This window comes from Solanum dulcamara, chromosome 9 (assembly GCF_947179165.1).
Source record: "Solanum dulcamara chromosome 9, daSolDulc1.2, whole genome shotgun sequence".
NCBI classification, from domain to species: Eukaryota; Viridiplantae; Streptophyta; class Magnoliopsida; order Solanales; family Solanaceae; genus Solanum; species Solanum dulcamara.
Window position 1 is genome coordinate 21,392,430 of NC_077245.1, and position 16,683 is coordinate 21,409,112.

The following is a 16,683-nucleotide window of genomic DNA, read 5'->3' on the forward strand; positions in this document are numbered from 1 at the left end:
TACACGACGTGTTATAAATGTTGTTATATTATTGCAGCCTTGTCGGCTTACGTTCCCTTTCATGTTATGATACAAATGAAAGAGGCTACGTGTAGAAGATGTTATAATCCATTGGAATTCTTATGTATAGTTCTTATATCTGATAATTATGTATACGGGGTCCAGTTTGGACCCAGACACGACCTACGGGATTGGATCATGACAGATTATTTCATTTATCCATTATTGTCATGTATTCTTTTTCTGTTATAGAAAATCGGCAATTGGTTATAGAGTCAATTTTCAACTAACACACTTTTAACAAGAGTAACAATATCTACCACTTTCACAAAAGGTTTTACCAACATCAAAAGCTCCTTTGAGATATCTAAATATTTATTTGACAACTTTTCAATGCCTTTTTTCTAAGTTGGACATGTATTTTCTTACTACACTTATTGATTGAGCATATCTAGACATGTACATACCGTAGTTTACATAATACAACCAACTATGATAAGCATAAGAAATATTTGACATATGTTTCACCTAATTCTTGGAGTGAGAAATTTTCAACTATGAAAGTTTAAAATAAGGATCTAACGATATACTTATAGTCTTACACATGTGCATATTGAATCTCTCAAGAATATTTTTGATGTACCTATTATGAGAAAGATGTACAACACTGCCTTCTTTTTAAATCTTCATACCAAAGATTATCTTTGCAGCCCCCAAATTCTTCATATCAAATTTTCTGCTCAACATTTTCTTCAAAGCATTTATCTTTGTGATGATGTTAGCTGCAATAAGCATACCATTAACATACAACAGTAAATACTATTGTGTTATCAGAAACATTTTTGTGATACACACATATATCAAATGCATTCTTTAAGAATTTATGTAGTCAATAATCCATGAAACCTCTTGTATAACTATCTAGTGGATTGTTTCAAATCATAATTTTTTTTCTTATATTGACACACGTGATCTTCTTTTTCCTTATCTAGAAAACCTTCAGGTTGATCTATATAGACTGTCTTTTCTAAATCAGCATGTAAGCAGACATCAAGTTGTTGAAGCTCCAAGTCATATTGTGCAATTAGTGCTAGTAGCATGGGAATTGAGATATATTTCATGATTGGAGAAAAACATCTCATTGTAGTCAATTTTTTCTTTTTGACTGAAATCCTTTGCAACCAATCTCACCTTGAACCTAGTATCTCCCACTTCAAAAATTCACTATTTCTTTCTATAGATCCATTTATATCCAACTATCCTTTTCCCTTTTTGCTTTTTCACTAAGACCAATGTCTGATTTTTGTGAATTGATAATCCTCATTATGCAACATCCTTCAAGAAGTTTCTTCAACATACGAGAATGGATAAAGATCCTTAATCTCTTCTTCTGCAGCTACAAACTCATATATAATCAGATTTGATTTCTCTATAAGGCATTCCGATCTTTGTATCTATTTCTTGTGCCTTCCCTCCACTATTGTGTGTGCTTCATTGACAACAAGTACATCTTTTGACTCATCTTAAAATTGAGTTTCTTGATCCTTTTCTTTTGTAAGATCCATCAGAAGCTTTATTTGCTTATTGTTTTTCTTTTCAACAAACTCCACATAAATTTTATGAGATCTAAGTATAGAGGAATCATCAAAACTGACAATTCTACTAACTAGAAATTTGAGTAAAGACAAACATCAAAGCTTGTACCCTTTTTCTTCATCACATATCTTACGATTATGAATTTCTTAGCCCTTGGTTTGTGATTTTTTAATTAACATGATAATAAGTTGGACACCTAAATACTCGCGAGTATGAATAGCTAGAGGGTTCACCTGATCATATTTTATTTAGAGTCTTAAAGTCAATTGTCGATGCTGGAGATTAATTTAAAATATAAAAGCACTGTGAACTACTTCATCCCAAAATACTTTAAATATTTTAATTTATAATAGCATACAATGAGCCTTTTTAAGAAGAGTTTTGCCATCCTCTCGACAACTCCATTCTACTGCGATGCTGTGCCAAGCAATCCTATGTATGGAGAACTTATGAACCTTATAGAAATCATTAAGCTCTTCACTACAAAATTTCAAGCCATTATATGTGCGAAGATTCGTGATTTTTCACTCCATTTGATTCCCAACTATATATTTCACTCTATAATGCTTCAAAAGCACCACTTTTTGTCTTAAAAAATGTACCTAACATTTTGTGAAAAATCATCAATGAATGTGAGAAGAAATATTTTTCCACCCTTCGATGAAAGTTTAGAGGAAAAAACCATACATATGAATGGATGTAGTCTATCTTTCCTCCCGTCTTGTGCTTGCCAGTGCTGAAGCTGACCTTCTTCTGCTTCTCCAGAATGAAGTGCTCACAAAATTCAAGTGTGCTAATTTTCTCACCTTTTAAAAGGTTATGATTTCTCAACACATCACATCTACGCACACTTAATGACCCAGTTTCATGTGTCATAATCTTATTTTGCCATCATTAGATAACTACATTTGTAGATCCAACCAATAATTTCTATCGGTGTATAAAGTTCATCCTACATCTTGCCTTTATTATGGCTAAAGAATTTTTAGGCACCTTCATTGTTCCTCTTTCCCTCATTGTAACACCTTAGAAGTCCATAAGTGCAGATTAGGTTGGACAATACTGAAAATTTCAAGTCCGCAAAATTTTTGGAATTTATGAGAGAAGTTTACGGATCGTAAAAGGAAGTACGGTTCGTAGAAATCTTCCGTAGATGAGATTTCAAAAATTTGAATTTTTGACTTGAATAGGATGGACTAGGTCTACGAGTTGTAGAAACTTTTACGGATCGTAGATGACTTCGTGATTTCAAGTCCAGAAACTCAAAATTTCCCCGATTTTTAAGAGCACATTTTTACGGATCATAGATTGATCTATGGATCATATATGGGTCTTGTAGATCAATTTTCAAAAAAATTATTCCAGACTGAGTCTACGAATTAGCAAGATGGGTCATAGATTGGTTTATGGACCATACATGGGTTTTGTAAACCAAACTTTAGAAACCTTGAAATTTTCTTTGAGTTCTACGGACAGAGATCTACGGTCCGTAGATGGATCTATGGTTTGTAGATGTCCCTCATATATGACTTCTCATAATTTTTAATCAGGGTCGTTTTGGTCTTTTTAATTCTTTTAATCCTGTACTACATCGTTTTGGACTATTCTAAGTGAGATTAAGGGATTCCCAATAACCCTAACTTCTCATTCACTCGTAACTTTCCCAAATCAAGTTTCTTCTCTCTCAAGTTTTTTCTCAAATAAAAATTTGGGTTCCAAGATTCAAGTCTCCATTCAAGGAATTTAAGCTAGAGTAATTCAGTCCAGGTATGTGGGATTTTATCAATGGATTTTCTTTTACCCATTGAGTCCCAAAGAAACTTCAATTTCTCAAGTTTAAGAATTCTCCAAACCTAGGATTTCTATGATTTTTATAGGTTCTTGATGAAATTGAGTTCTTATCAATGATTAGCTTCAATTGCATGATTTTAATTATAATTCCATATTTTCAATGGTATTTTTCATGAACCCTTATTATATAAGTATTTTCATGACTTAGCATTATGTAATTTCAAATGAATGTTTCAGATTATCAGATTTCATAAATTTAGATTCTTTCAAATAAAGTATCTTTCAGTTATTATCAGTTTATCATGATTCATGAGGTACTCGATATATTCAATTTATCAGTATAAGTCAGTAGTATTAAATTATTATTGTCTTCAATTATTGCATGTTTTCATGGGAGTTATACTTAATATTGAGCGGGTTTAGGAATGAAGGATTCCGGTCAACGTCCGTGAACTTTTAGTAGCAATATCTAAGTCCCAAAATTACGTGCCACAATAGAATTTAAGAGGTTTCCCTGGCCGGCTCCTTAGTATTTATAGACATTAGCTTAGTGGATCCATATTAGCTCAGATCCGCCTTTGTACCCTGGCAAAGTACATTGGATTATTTTGATGGGGTTATACATCAAACTCTAGCTCACATGGTTCTATGTCGGTATAGTATCTCCCACAGTCAGTCTTTCGATTATTGCATGACCAGGTACTTATGTATTTCAGTTTAGTATATCTCAATTTCATGTTATGTTATTTGGTCATTACATCATCATGTTTTACAGATACAACATGTTCAGTTATCACATTCACCCTGCATTATCTTATTTACTCAGTACATTCAAAGCACTAACCACATATTTTTTGCCTATATTATTTAATAATATAGATTCTAGCACTCCATATCCAACTCGCGATTAGTACTATCTCCAGTTGGCGGCAGCCAACTTGGTGAGTCCTCATCTATCCGAGGACAATCCTTATGTTTCTTTTCAGTCATTTACTTTTAGTTTCAGACATTGGAGTTAGCTAGGGGTTTGTCCTAGCAACTCGTGTTAGCAGAGGCTTTTCATACCGTCAGTTAGATTCAACTTTTGTATGTTCAGATATTTATCTATTTGATATTATAAACTATCTCAGTTTTAATTTCCACATTATAATGAGTTACCTTCAGATGTTTTGGGTTGATCTTAGTGTCATGTCATGTCATGTCATGAGGTTTAATGGGGTCACTTGTAACTCTAAGCACTGTGTCCTGACTATGGGATAGTCTCCAATCATGACACTCATGTCCTTGTAGCCTTGTCTATCCAAACCAATCCGGTCCATGTACACCCCTAACTACAGTTACTCCACTTTTTTCATAAATATCAAATCATTCTCTTCGGAACATCATATCCAGAATACAACTCGTGTCTAACACTCATTTTTATCATAGACTTCACTATTGCATGATGCTATAAGTATATTTATAATAAACATCATGTACTTGTTCAATTGTGGATGCACTTTTCTTTTTCTAGAACTTTGACATTGGACAATCTCGTTCAAAGTGTTCCCTTTTTGTGGTAGCCCCAACACTCCACATTCTTTTTATTCATATGAGACTTTGATATGTGTTTTGATTTGCTTTATCCCTGTTAGCTAGTCTGACGTCTCACAAAGAGCCTACTAGCTTGATTATCCATGTCTCTTTCAAAATGCCTCTGCACATCGCTAGAGTTAAGTATTTATCGTACTTGCTCAAGTGTGATGACTCCTTACTATACATCATTGAATTCTTGATATCATGATATCTTGAAGTCAATGAAAATATCAGAGCATATGCAAGTGTTTCTTCATTTTTTTTTAATTCTCGCAGTCTATAAGTCCATGACAAATTTATTGAACATATCTAAACGATATTGTAATAAAGTACCTGAATCCATCTTAAATATGTGAAAACGTCATTGTAACAATATTCATGTTGTCATAAATCGGTCCTAGTAAAACCCTTACAACTTGTCCCATAATTGTCTGGTTGTCTCTTCGGTACTTGTACTCACTTTCTAAAAGATGTTAGGTGCAAGAGATTGTTGGATTACACTTAATGCATCCCCTTTAATCTTCTTCTTGTCGAAAGTTTATATACCATCTGGATTCTTTCTATGAATAACATGGATTAAATTTCTTTCCGCAATAACACCATCATCTCAATCTTTCAGATATAGAAATTATTGTGCCACCTAAATCTTTTGATTTTAGACTTCATGAAACTCATCATTGCTTGTTCTTTTTTTTCCCTGTAGATAATATTGATTAGCTGACAATATAAATGAGGTTATTATATAAAAATAAAAAATTTAGGAAAAATTTGAAAAAGAAAAATATAGTGAAAGTTTTTTAAAAAAGTGAAATAATTTTTTTGAGTGTTTTCAAATTTCAAATACAATAGCCAAATACTGATAAATGGTTTGAAGGACCCTTGTACTTGTATGCGTTTGTGATGTGGATGTGACAAATCATTTATGTAAAGAAGAGTAAGTTACACACATGGTTGAAAGAGCTTAAATATCTCATTTTAATTATATTGAAGGGTTCAGATAACAAATGATTAAGTAGACGAATTTAAAATACAAATTCATACAAGTACAAAGGTCCATCAGACCATTTCGCTTTTATTTTAAAATAAAGTGCAATAGTTTTTTGGGGAAAAAATGAAAACATTGTCATGACCAAGACAACATATTACTTTTTTTCATTTACATTATTTTAGACATTGGGAGGTCAAAGTCAAAAGGGATTTACTGTCAGCATCTTCATTCTCCTCTCCTACATTGTTGGCTCCATACTCCACGGCCACTCTACTTATTAAGTATTGAATTGCACTATTTTCTTTCTCACTGTTTCACTAAAATCTTCGAAAAAAACAAAGTGCAATACACATCACATATAATTTGTCACAAAGATTTCTCTCTCTCTCTTTGTACCACCATGTCTTCCAAAAGTGCAAATGGTCACGCCATTAACAACATACAAAGCTCCCCGCCGACATCACCGCGGAACCGGCAAAATTGCCGGAGGAGACTACGCCGGCGAGGAAGCTTTGCAATGTTGCATCGACGGCACTTTCTGCTGCTTGTCTCTGTTCTCTACTTTACGGGACTGATCAGCTGCGTGGGCCCCCTGTTTTCCCTTCTGCAATATTCTGGTTTTGGAGCTGGTGCTGTTTATCGCAGCCATGAGATTTTTCAGAAGCTTTGGACTGACATTGAAGCTGATAATTCTTCTTCTATTGAGGTACTTTTTTGCTCGCCTTCGGTTAGCGGATCTAAACTGATGATTTTTCGTGTTCTCGGAATTCGTGAAAACCCTACTGAACTTTACTTTTTGAAAAGCGAAAGGAAGAGGAAATTTAGTGTTAGCTCTAGTCTTTTACCTCGTTAGCAAAAAAGGTAGGGAGAAAGCTTAAGTTGAGTTTAAATTGTGATTTTCGTTAAGATTTTAGATGTGTAAATCTGAATGCACGAGTATTTTTTGCAATTTCATTTTTTAACCTGATACACATTTGAATATTAATACGTATATTAACATTAAGACACTTGAATCTGAATGCATATCTGAATATTAAGATGCGTATTAAGATTTAGAGGTCTGAATCTGAATACAATGAATATTAAGATATTATCATAAGATCTAAATATTAAATAATTAATACTGTTTGTTTTCTAAACATCTGAATGTATGAAAATTGTCTTTATTTAAAAAATAATAAATATAAAATTCAAATAAAATAATTGAATGATCTAATATTATATCAATAAAATATTTTAAATTTTTTATATTGCAATAGTGATGGTGATGACTAATGATGGTGATTATATTTGTCAATTTGGGATGGTGTTCACTGATGATGGTGGTTATGTGTAGTATTATGGTATAGTGGTTGGTACTAGTGATTAACGTGATTATTCTTGATCACAATTGATAATTAATAGTGAAATGATACTGATAACTAATGACAGTGGTGAATGATGATGGGGTTAGCGATGTATATTAATGACTAATGGTGGTAATTATCGATAGTGATTAGTGAATGTAATAATGGTTGGTGGTGGTGATTGTTATTGACGGCTGATGGTGATGACAGTTGATTTTTGTGATTGACGGTAGTTATGGTTGGGTTGAGGATGGTGATTGTGGATGATAGATGGTGATGATTTGTGATAGTTGTGGTTAGGTTAATGATGGTGGTTGTGGATAGTAGGTGGTGGTGATTGATAATGGTTGTGTGTGGTGGGTGAAAGTAGATGGAGTGACGGTAAACTGTCATATTTGTAGAAAAAATTTAAATAGACATCTTAATGATATTAAGATTTTGTTATAGATCTTATTCATTCAGACCCATTAAGTGGTTGTAAAATAAGAAAAACAAACATACTTAATGATTAAGATCTGAATGATTAAGATTCATACCTTGAAAACAAACAGACTTAATGACTGACATCTGAATGGTTAAGATTCAAACATTGAAAATAAACAAACTTAATGGCTAAGATCTAAATAATTAAGATTAAGACCTTAGTTAAGTGCAAAAAAATGAGGCCTTATACTCCCTCACATTTTCAATTTTACTGGACATTTTAATTAATTATTATTATTAATTACTTATTTTGAAAATTATCTCGCAAAAGCTAAACTTAAATATTAATTAATATGATGAAATACTCTGTGTCAATTCAAAGTCCAAAATGGACAACTAAAAGTGATCCAAGAGAGTAGGGGTGTTCATGGTTTGGATAAAAATCGATTCAAACCGAAAAAACTAAACCAAATCGATTAAATAAACCGATTTTGTTTGAGTTTGGTTTTAGCCTTTTAAGAATCGATAGTATTTGGTTTGGTATTGATTTTATTCAAAAAAAACCAAAAAAATAACCGAACCAAACGGGTAAATTAGATACATATATTTTATTATTATACATACATAATATATTGTTTTAATAAACAATTTTACATATCTTATATATGTGTTTTTATCAAAATTTACTTATAATTTATTTATGAAAGCAAAAACGCTCAAGACGTGAACATTTATCTTATGTGAATTTTAAAACTTTATTTCCAGTAAATTCAGTGATCGAAAGTTTTGTAATGTCAGTCGTTCTAACTATTTGTTGTTTTGAATGAATTGTTATCTTTTTTCCCTCTTTTGAATGAATCATTCCTTTTCTTTTTTATGTATGGTTAATAACTGAATCAAACCAAACCGATAATAACCATATTGATAAATGCATATTATATTTGATTTGCTTTGGTTATGATAATTTAAAAATCGATTAAATTAATTTAGTTTTAATTTTGATCAATAACCGATCCAAATCGATCAGTGAAAACCCCCTAGAAGAGAGTATAAAAGATCTATTTTGTTACTTTCTGCGACGGTCCAAAATTGTTGTGCTTCTGTGACGGTCAATTCTCTAAAACTTTTACATGAATTTATTAGACCTTTTTCGGATGTTTTGAAAGCAAAATGTAACTTCTTAATAAATATTACTTCTTTTGTGACTAATTTGTCCACGTCTGATGTCACTTTGAGAAGACCAAAAAAGGGTCACTTAAAGGAGTTGAATTGAATTCTAAAAAGCACAACCAAATTTTTTTTTAATAACAACATGTGATGCTATGGATGGGGTTGTCATTTCCTTAACTATAAATTTCGAGTTCGAGTCCTGAAGTTAGTCAGACATCGATTGGAAAACCAAAAAAAATTTAATAATTTATTTTGGATGAGAGAATAGTTCTATGGCTGCAGCTATAATTTTTATAATGATATTCGGGCCACCTCACATGCAACTCGATGCCTCTCTCATTGCATCCCATCCCTTCTCCTCTTACAGCATTTTGCAGGAAACAAGGAAGAATCTTGTTTTAAGTATTGGGTTTCTGCAGATGATGAATTAGTCCAGTGATTGTGTTAATCCTTGTATTTGTTTTAACTTTTTGTTATGTTATGATAATTAGCTGAATTGATCCTCCAATCTTATTGTAGCTGTCCTCTGTCTGGATATACAAAAGGAAGCTAAAGGAGCAAAGACCCTGTTCCTTTGGGACTACTGCCTCAACTAAAGGTATCAAAACAACATGTCTTGTTGCCTTGTGCTAGATTTTGTTCTTCCTGAAAACTGAACTGTTTCTCTGTATCTTGACATTTTGTCTCCATTTCACTTTCCACCACTGATCATTCGAACTGGATTTTGGTCAAAATTGCATTTTCATGGTGAAATGACAAAATTATTATAGGCCATACCATCAATTTGCACTATCATTGGAAGGTTTGGATTTCCAAACCACCTTATAAATTTTGTACTGAATATTAGCCTGCTGAAAATCAAATTTTAACTTGACCGAGTCCAAATTGATGCATTGAGATCAACTGCGCATTTACTAGTTTTCATCTAGTCAAAATTGTTAAGTTGGTGGACACTATTGGAGTGTATATAGTTACATTAAATCAGGAACCTAACAGAATGTACTATTTCAGATTCTCCTGGAACCAATCTTTATTTAATTGTTGATGCCAATGGTGGCCTCAATCAGCAGCGATCATCGGTATGTAATTTCATGCTGAGTCAAAATGCCACTGAATTTTCGAAGTAATTTAAAACGGCAAATTGGTTATAGTTCATTTGTACTTGAGACCCCCAGGGTTTTGGTCTATTAGTAAGAGCAGTAAGTGATGTGTAGGTTAGGCAGGCTCATGTCACGAGTTCGAACCCTGCCAAAAAATTCTAGTATTCATTGGAACATTTGCCACACTGCAACTAGCCTTACAGGATTTCTCGGTTATAAAAAAAATGGTACTTGAGTGTTCTATCTCTTATTTTACTGGATTTGTCCATCCTTTTTCAATTTTTTGGTTGTTGCTAAAGTACAATGCTGCTGTGTTCCTATTTCAACTTGATTTTCCTTTTTAAATAAACACCAAGTAATTGTTTTCAGCATACCTAATTAGAGAAGCAGTAAGAAGACAGAAGTTATGCTGATTGCAGTTGTTGGTTTTGGGTAGATCAGGGGCAGTACTGGTTTGTTAGTTAGGTCATGTAATAGCTTATTAAGTTGCCAAGCCGGTGATAAGACATCTTTTTGGTATTTCTTTATTCATTAATGTGAAATGATGATGTAGCTTAACCACCCTTATTGATTTTACTGCAGATATGCAACTCAGTAGTCATTGCTGGGCTATTGAATGCCACATTACTTATTCCTCGTCTGGAGTTTCACAATGTCTGGAGGGATTCGAGGCAAGTTTCCAAATTATAGTGCTTACTAGTGTGTAAATCCTACCAAGTAATGGTTGAAAATTTACAAATCTTTATCGCCTTTCCTATCTGATCTCAAGGTTTTATACTCTCTGAATTACACATTTTACAATCTCAAGGACGTCAATGTTTTGTTGGATTAAGAAAGGTTTCCTATATTTCATTCTTAATGAACTCTTCTTCACATTCTTTGCCCTTTGTATTTCTAACCAAGCACACCTAACTTCTACAATGAAATAGGTGTAGGGTGATTGAAGAATATTCCTTTCCATTGACTTCTATTTATCTTGTGAAATATAAATTTAAAGTAACCGCTTCATTTACCACCAGAATGAATAGTGTAGGTTCCGTCTTTACGTGCTTCATTTCTTGTGCAAGTTTTCTCATGTTAAATCACTATTTCACTTTTGAATAACACCAATAACCACATCCAGTTGAACTTCTGTATTCACAAAGGTTATTTGGTGTTTCTGTTTTTTGTCACAAAGCAGTGAATTTGGTGATATTTATGATGAAGACCATTTCATGTCCACCCTTAAAGATTATATAAAAGTGGTCAAAGAACTACCAGTAGAACTGATGGAGAGATATGATTCTAATATCAGCAATATTCAGAATTTGCGAGTTCAAGCTTGGGCACCTCCAAGATATTACCTGGAAGAGGTTTATCCTGTCTTATTTAAGCAGCGGTATGCAGTTTTTTGATTTCTGTGTATCTAATTAATCACTTGTGTCAGTAACATTCCCAAAAACAATTCTGCCAAATGACCACCAGAAAGCAGCTTGTGTTTCTACTGTCTTCCTCTTTTTCATTTGGAAGGAAAAAAGTTAGCCCTAGGAGTATGCCAGCTTATTACTATCAGCATGTGTTTACATGACTATATTGCTGTCATGGCAGCCAGAGTGAAAAGATGCATCACCTTGTGTCTCATTCTCAAATTTGTAATATTACATATGCTTATGAAGGCTCATTAATATGGGATAAGATTAATGAAATCTGATTAGCTTGTGTAGTCTTAAAGCATGACACAGGACATCTTTAGAAGGGTGTAGGTTGAATAGAGGGACAATAACAATCTGTAGCACAGCCATGATATTATTGTCTTTGAAGTCATTATTGATAGAGAGGAAGTCCTTTCCGGTTTTTAAAAAATGGCACAGATGGAATGTCTCATAAATAAAGAGAAAAATTGTTCTTTGCGTATATATCACTTTCTTGAGTTGTCTCTAAGCATGTATTTTTATTGTTTTTTTCAATTTCTAGCAGATAGCACTTATTGATTATCTTTTTTCTATATCTAGCGGATAGCACTTCTTTCCCAGTAGTTAAGAGCTGGCATTGACATTAATATCACATTATTTTGTTACTTATGCAGACCTATATTATTTGTATTCACTAGTTACTTTATCATGCAGGGTTGTTCGTATTTCCCCCTTTGCTAATAGATTGTCAATGCATCTTCCATCTCATCTTCAGTTCCTGAGATGCTTTTCCAATTATGAAGCTTTGAAGTTCTCCTTAGCCATATCAGCACTTGCAAAGAAGTTGGTCAAGCGCATGATTGAGAGGAGCTCTAACTCTGGTGGGAAGTATATTTCTGTCCACCTTCGCTTTGAGGAGGTACACTCTCTTTTCCTAGTTCTACTTGCATAGGATTTTCTGGAGATCCAGTGAACCTGTTGATCTTTAATCTAATGATGAAACATCCATCTTTTATGTGAAGGACATGGTAGCCTTTTCGTGCTGCATTTACGATGGAGGACAGGTTGAAAAGTCAGAAATGGATGTAGTACGTGAGATGGGATGGGGAAAGAAGTTCAAACAAAAATATCGTGTTATTGCACCTGGTCTCAACCGTAAAAATGGAAAATGTCCTATGACCCCTGTAGAGGTTAGACTTTATTAGCTGTTTTCCTTCAAATGAAACTTGGATTTTCATCTGGAGAAGAAAATGAATATATCAGTGTTATTATAAACTGTTAATTTAGATATTATGTGAATTCAACTTTGATGACGTTTGTATTCAAGAGAGCTATTAGTATATCTTAGGATTTATGGTGAGTTTTCGTCACCAAATGAAGATAGGAAGGGGTAGACATATTTAACCTCAAAGTTAAATATAATTACAACAACATTAGGGAAGACTGTTGAGGTGACACGTGAGGGGAAATCTGTATCGTCCTGCAATTAGTTGTTTGTTTTATCTAATTCTGCTTAGTGCGTTGAGTATCACGTTTTATTTGGTTGGGATGAGAAGAAAGGATTCTAGCGAGGGGACTTAAAAGAAAATGGCAAAGCTATTTCCCTTGACTTGGTCAGCAACTGTAAGTGGAGGAATAGTATGCAGTTCCATGGTAGTATTTGCAACCCTTCTAAAGGTGGACAGAGGAGAATAGAAATTTCTTGTACTTACCCCGCTAGTTGTGATGAACAAGAAAAGGGGAGTAATAAATATCTCCATTAGCCTTCTGCCCCTGAACCAAATATAGTTTACATTATGTGCATTTTACATGTCGTATCTTGTGATCTTATCGCTGTTATTCATTGTTAACCATAGAATGGATATTACTCAGTCTCACAAATTCATAGAAAACATGGAGTGTCTACTACAAATTGCTACAAGCCAAAAGTGCATACTTAAAGCAGCAAAATGTAAGAGGTTAATATTTCACCTGTGCACTCTTTTGTTGTGTATTTTTTAGGAGGGCGGGGTCTTGAATTGTGAATCAATTTAAGTTTCTTCTATGTGGTTTTTGTTGATAAATAGGAGCTGGAGTTAGGATTGATACAGGGAGTAAATGCACCTTTTTAAAAATTTCATTTTCCCAACTTTACCCTGGCAATCAGAAGAGGAAAATATAGTATTGGTATGACTTGTAGTAGCTTTTTGCCTAGCAATTGAATTAAAACTTCATTCTATTCCTGATAAGTTTTCAGATGGAGGTTTTGAAGGCTTGTTTAATCAGTCAACTCATTCTCATAAAACTGAGAGATGTTTATTCTAAATTTCTAATTGCATGTGTTTGATCATAAATACTGAGAAGTATGTTTCTAACTATATTCAGTAAACCATGATAAAATTGAATGTAAAAACTTCCAATTTTTATTTCTTCTTTTCTGTGCGCCAAACTGCCATTTCATTGATTTGTTGTCTTTTTTCCCTTTCCTATTTTTTGTTATTCATTAGTCAACTGCAGGTTTACGAGTCAAGTCTTACATTCTTGCATTTAGTACTTCGTTTAGATACTCTTTCGTTTCATATATTTTTCTTTGTCAGGATAGGTTGGCATGATGCTCAGGGGTATGGGATTTGCCAAAGATACTCCAATCTATTTGGCTTCTGGAAAGATTTACCAGGCAGATAGATATCTAGCACCTCTGCGGAAGATGTTTCCTCTCCTGCAAACCAAGGACACTTTGGCAACCAAAGATGAGCTTGCTCCATTTGAGGTATATGTTGATGGCAAGCCATTTCTTCAAGAAATAGTGTTACGTACATCTGGACATGACTGGCCGCCTGCCTATTATACCATCAAATGGACTAGATATTGGACAAACTGAAAAATGGATGTGTCCTCTGTCAATTTTTGCTCTAACTGAACCTAAGTTTCTCGGATTAGTATTTTTTATAAGGGAGGTACCGTGGACATAGTTGCTTACATTCTTTTACAGCTACCATTTTCCAAATACTGAGAAAAAGAAAAAGAATTGAATCAAGAGAAATGCTCTCTGCATAGCAAATTCAACTAATACGGATTTGCATTAATGCCAGAAAGCACTTCCAAATCCCAACAAGCTTGAGTTAGCAGTAGTACTGATTAGGCCATTTCAAAAATTTGAGCCCTTGTTCAGTTTGACATGTAACAGAAACCGGCTAAGAAGATTCTAGTTACTGGAACATTCACCATGAATCATGTCATAGCTGTGTTGTGTCAATTTGAGTATCGATTAGAGTTCCCTGTTACTAATTTACTATTTTCTGAAAGCAATTATCTTATTCTTTGACAAACTATATAACAAATTAACTTCGTTTCCTTCTTTTATTTTATTTTTTATTTTTTGCTTTACAGGGTTATTCATCAAGACTAGCTGCTGTGGACTACCTAGTATGCTTGTTTAGTGAGGTATTTGTAACCACTCAAGGGGGAAACTTCCCTCATTTTTTGATTGGTCATAGAAGGTACCTTTTCAATGGACATGCCAAGACTATCAAACCTGATAAAATCAAGCTTGTAACTTTATTGCAGAACACAAGTACAAGGTGAGATCCTTTTCCTATAGCTCTCTTCTATTTTCTTCTCTTTCTGCTTCTGATATAACTGAAAATAAATTCCAGCTTTCCTTGCCTGTCAGCATTGTACTCCTATAGGTAGAATTTGATGTGATTTCATGAAAGCCTCAGTTGCTGACACTTTTTGATCCCAAAGGTAGAACTAGAAGCATTTTTATGCATATGAGAACTTATTTGCTCATAAATCATGATATTATCTAGTCGTGAAAAATCTAACCAACCTGCATGCAAAAAGTAATATTAAAAGAATAAGAAGAAAAGATCAAGTTTCTAATATAGCAAATCTGCTAATTCTGTTGCCCCGAGGAATTAAAATAGACGTGATCATTCAACTGAATCAGGAAGGATTTTGTGCCTCCTCTGGAGCTCTAAAAGTCTACTAAAATAGTTGAAATGCAAATCAATGGTGAGCTCAAATGTGCATAATAACAAAGTAAAGGGGATGAAATGGAACGAACCTGCCCCTATTATTTATCATTTCAGAATGTTTCCGAGGCTGAATCTACCTTGATTTTGGAACACAACAAGTTTGTGTATGAGCCGATTGTAATGCATTCTAGGTCGAATCTCGTCAATCTAGTATCATCTCTGAGTTCGTTTCATCTTTTCACATCACATATTCTCTTGAAGTGCCAGGCAACTTTGTCTTAATCATCAAGAGCCACAGCATCAATATTGCTTTTTGTTTTTCCTTTTTCTTATTTTTTTTTTGTTTTCCTTAAACTGGTAAACAGCTGGATGGATTTCAAGGATCAAATGGGATCAATGCTGGCCGAAAGTGATAGGAAGGGCATTATGGTACCTAGAGTTAAGAAGTCCACCAGAAAAGGTTCTATCTATTCGAATCCTTTGCCTGAATGCAGGTGTCTTTGGGAGTCAAAAAGAGCTACTAACCGTAGTAATTCGTACCTCATGGTCGATCGCTGAGATTGGTCCATAGTTCTAAGTTTCCTCTGTTTTGAGCAGCCGAAGTTGATCAATTAGTTGGGATCCTTTTGCAAGCACCAGTTACTCTTCTGTTTTGCTTGTTACCTCTGTAACGGTAACAAAGTCTCCACTTGCTACCATGTTATTTCCATATGCTTCCAGCTAATCATTTTGGGGTCTGTCACTTTATGTGCCAATGGGGGAGTGGTAGAATAGATCCAAAGCTCCAAGTCCAACATTGATTACAGGAATCGAAGATTGTTAAAGCATCTCGAAATTCACCTTAGCCGGCTAGGCAGGACATTTGATCTATCTGTAGTTGATATCAGTTTCTCAGATCCTAAAGGTTTCAGTTATGATCTCTATGGTATAGATTTTTGGTTCTCTCTCTTCTTCTTAGTATTTGTTACTGCCTTCACATTTCTTTTGGAAATTTGTGCTCGTTTAGTCTACCAGTTGTAATGCTTTATATAGTAGTGGACTGAGATGTGCTCAAGTAGAGTGACATGGACAGGTGATTCCAGAGTTAAAGAAATGTGTATTTAGTGGCATAACGTAAAACAGACAGTTTATGGCATGTGTAGTTCGATGCAAAACACAAGCTCTTTGCTTTATATTTTGCACTTAATTTCAGTAGAGTTAGAAGTCTAAGTGATGAACACGTTACGGCGGTGGCATTATATTTGGTATGTTGATTTGCTAAACATGTTGCATGAGAAATGGGTACTATAGGTTATAAAGTGAATGTTACTGTGTTGATTAGATATCAATATTTATTTCAAGTGA

General features: G+C 33.9%; 1 protein-coding gene across 1 annotated transcript; it reads left to right on the plus strand.

Moving 5' to 3' along the window:
- Window positions 1–6,150: 6,150 nt before the first annotated feature.
- On the plus strand, window positions 6,151–16,193 carry LOC129904175 (O-fucosyltransferase 10-like). The gene is made up of 10 exons (XM_055979718.1): window positions 6,151–6,656; window positions 9,409–9,487; window positions 9,901–9,968; window positions 10,572–10,660; window positions 11,170–11,367; window positions 12,095–12,299; window positions 12,403–12,570; window positions 13,962–14,129; window positions 14,750–14,940; window positions 15,705–16,193. The coding sequence occupies exons 1-10, from the start codon at window positions 6,351–6,353 to the stop codon at window positions 15,895–15,897; spliced, it is 1,665 nt and encodes a 554-aa protein (XP_055835693.1). The 5' UTR covers window positions 6,151–6,350; the 3' UTR covers window positions 15,898–16,193.
- The last annotated feature ends 490 nt before the right edge of the window (window positions 16,194–16,683 follow it).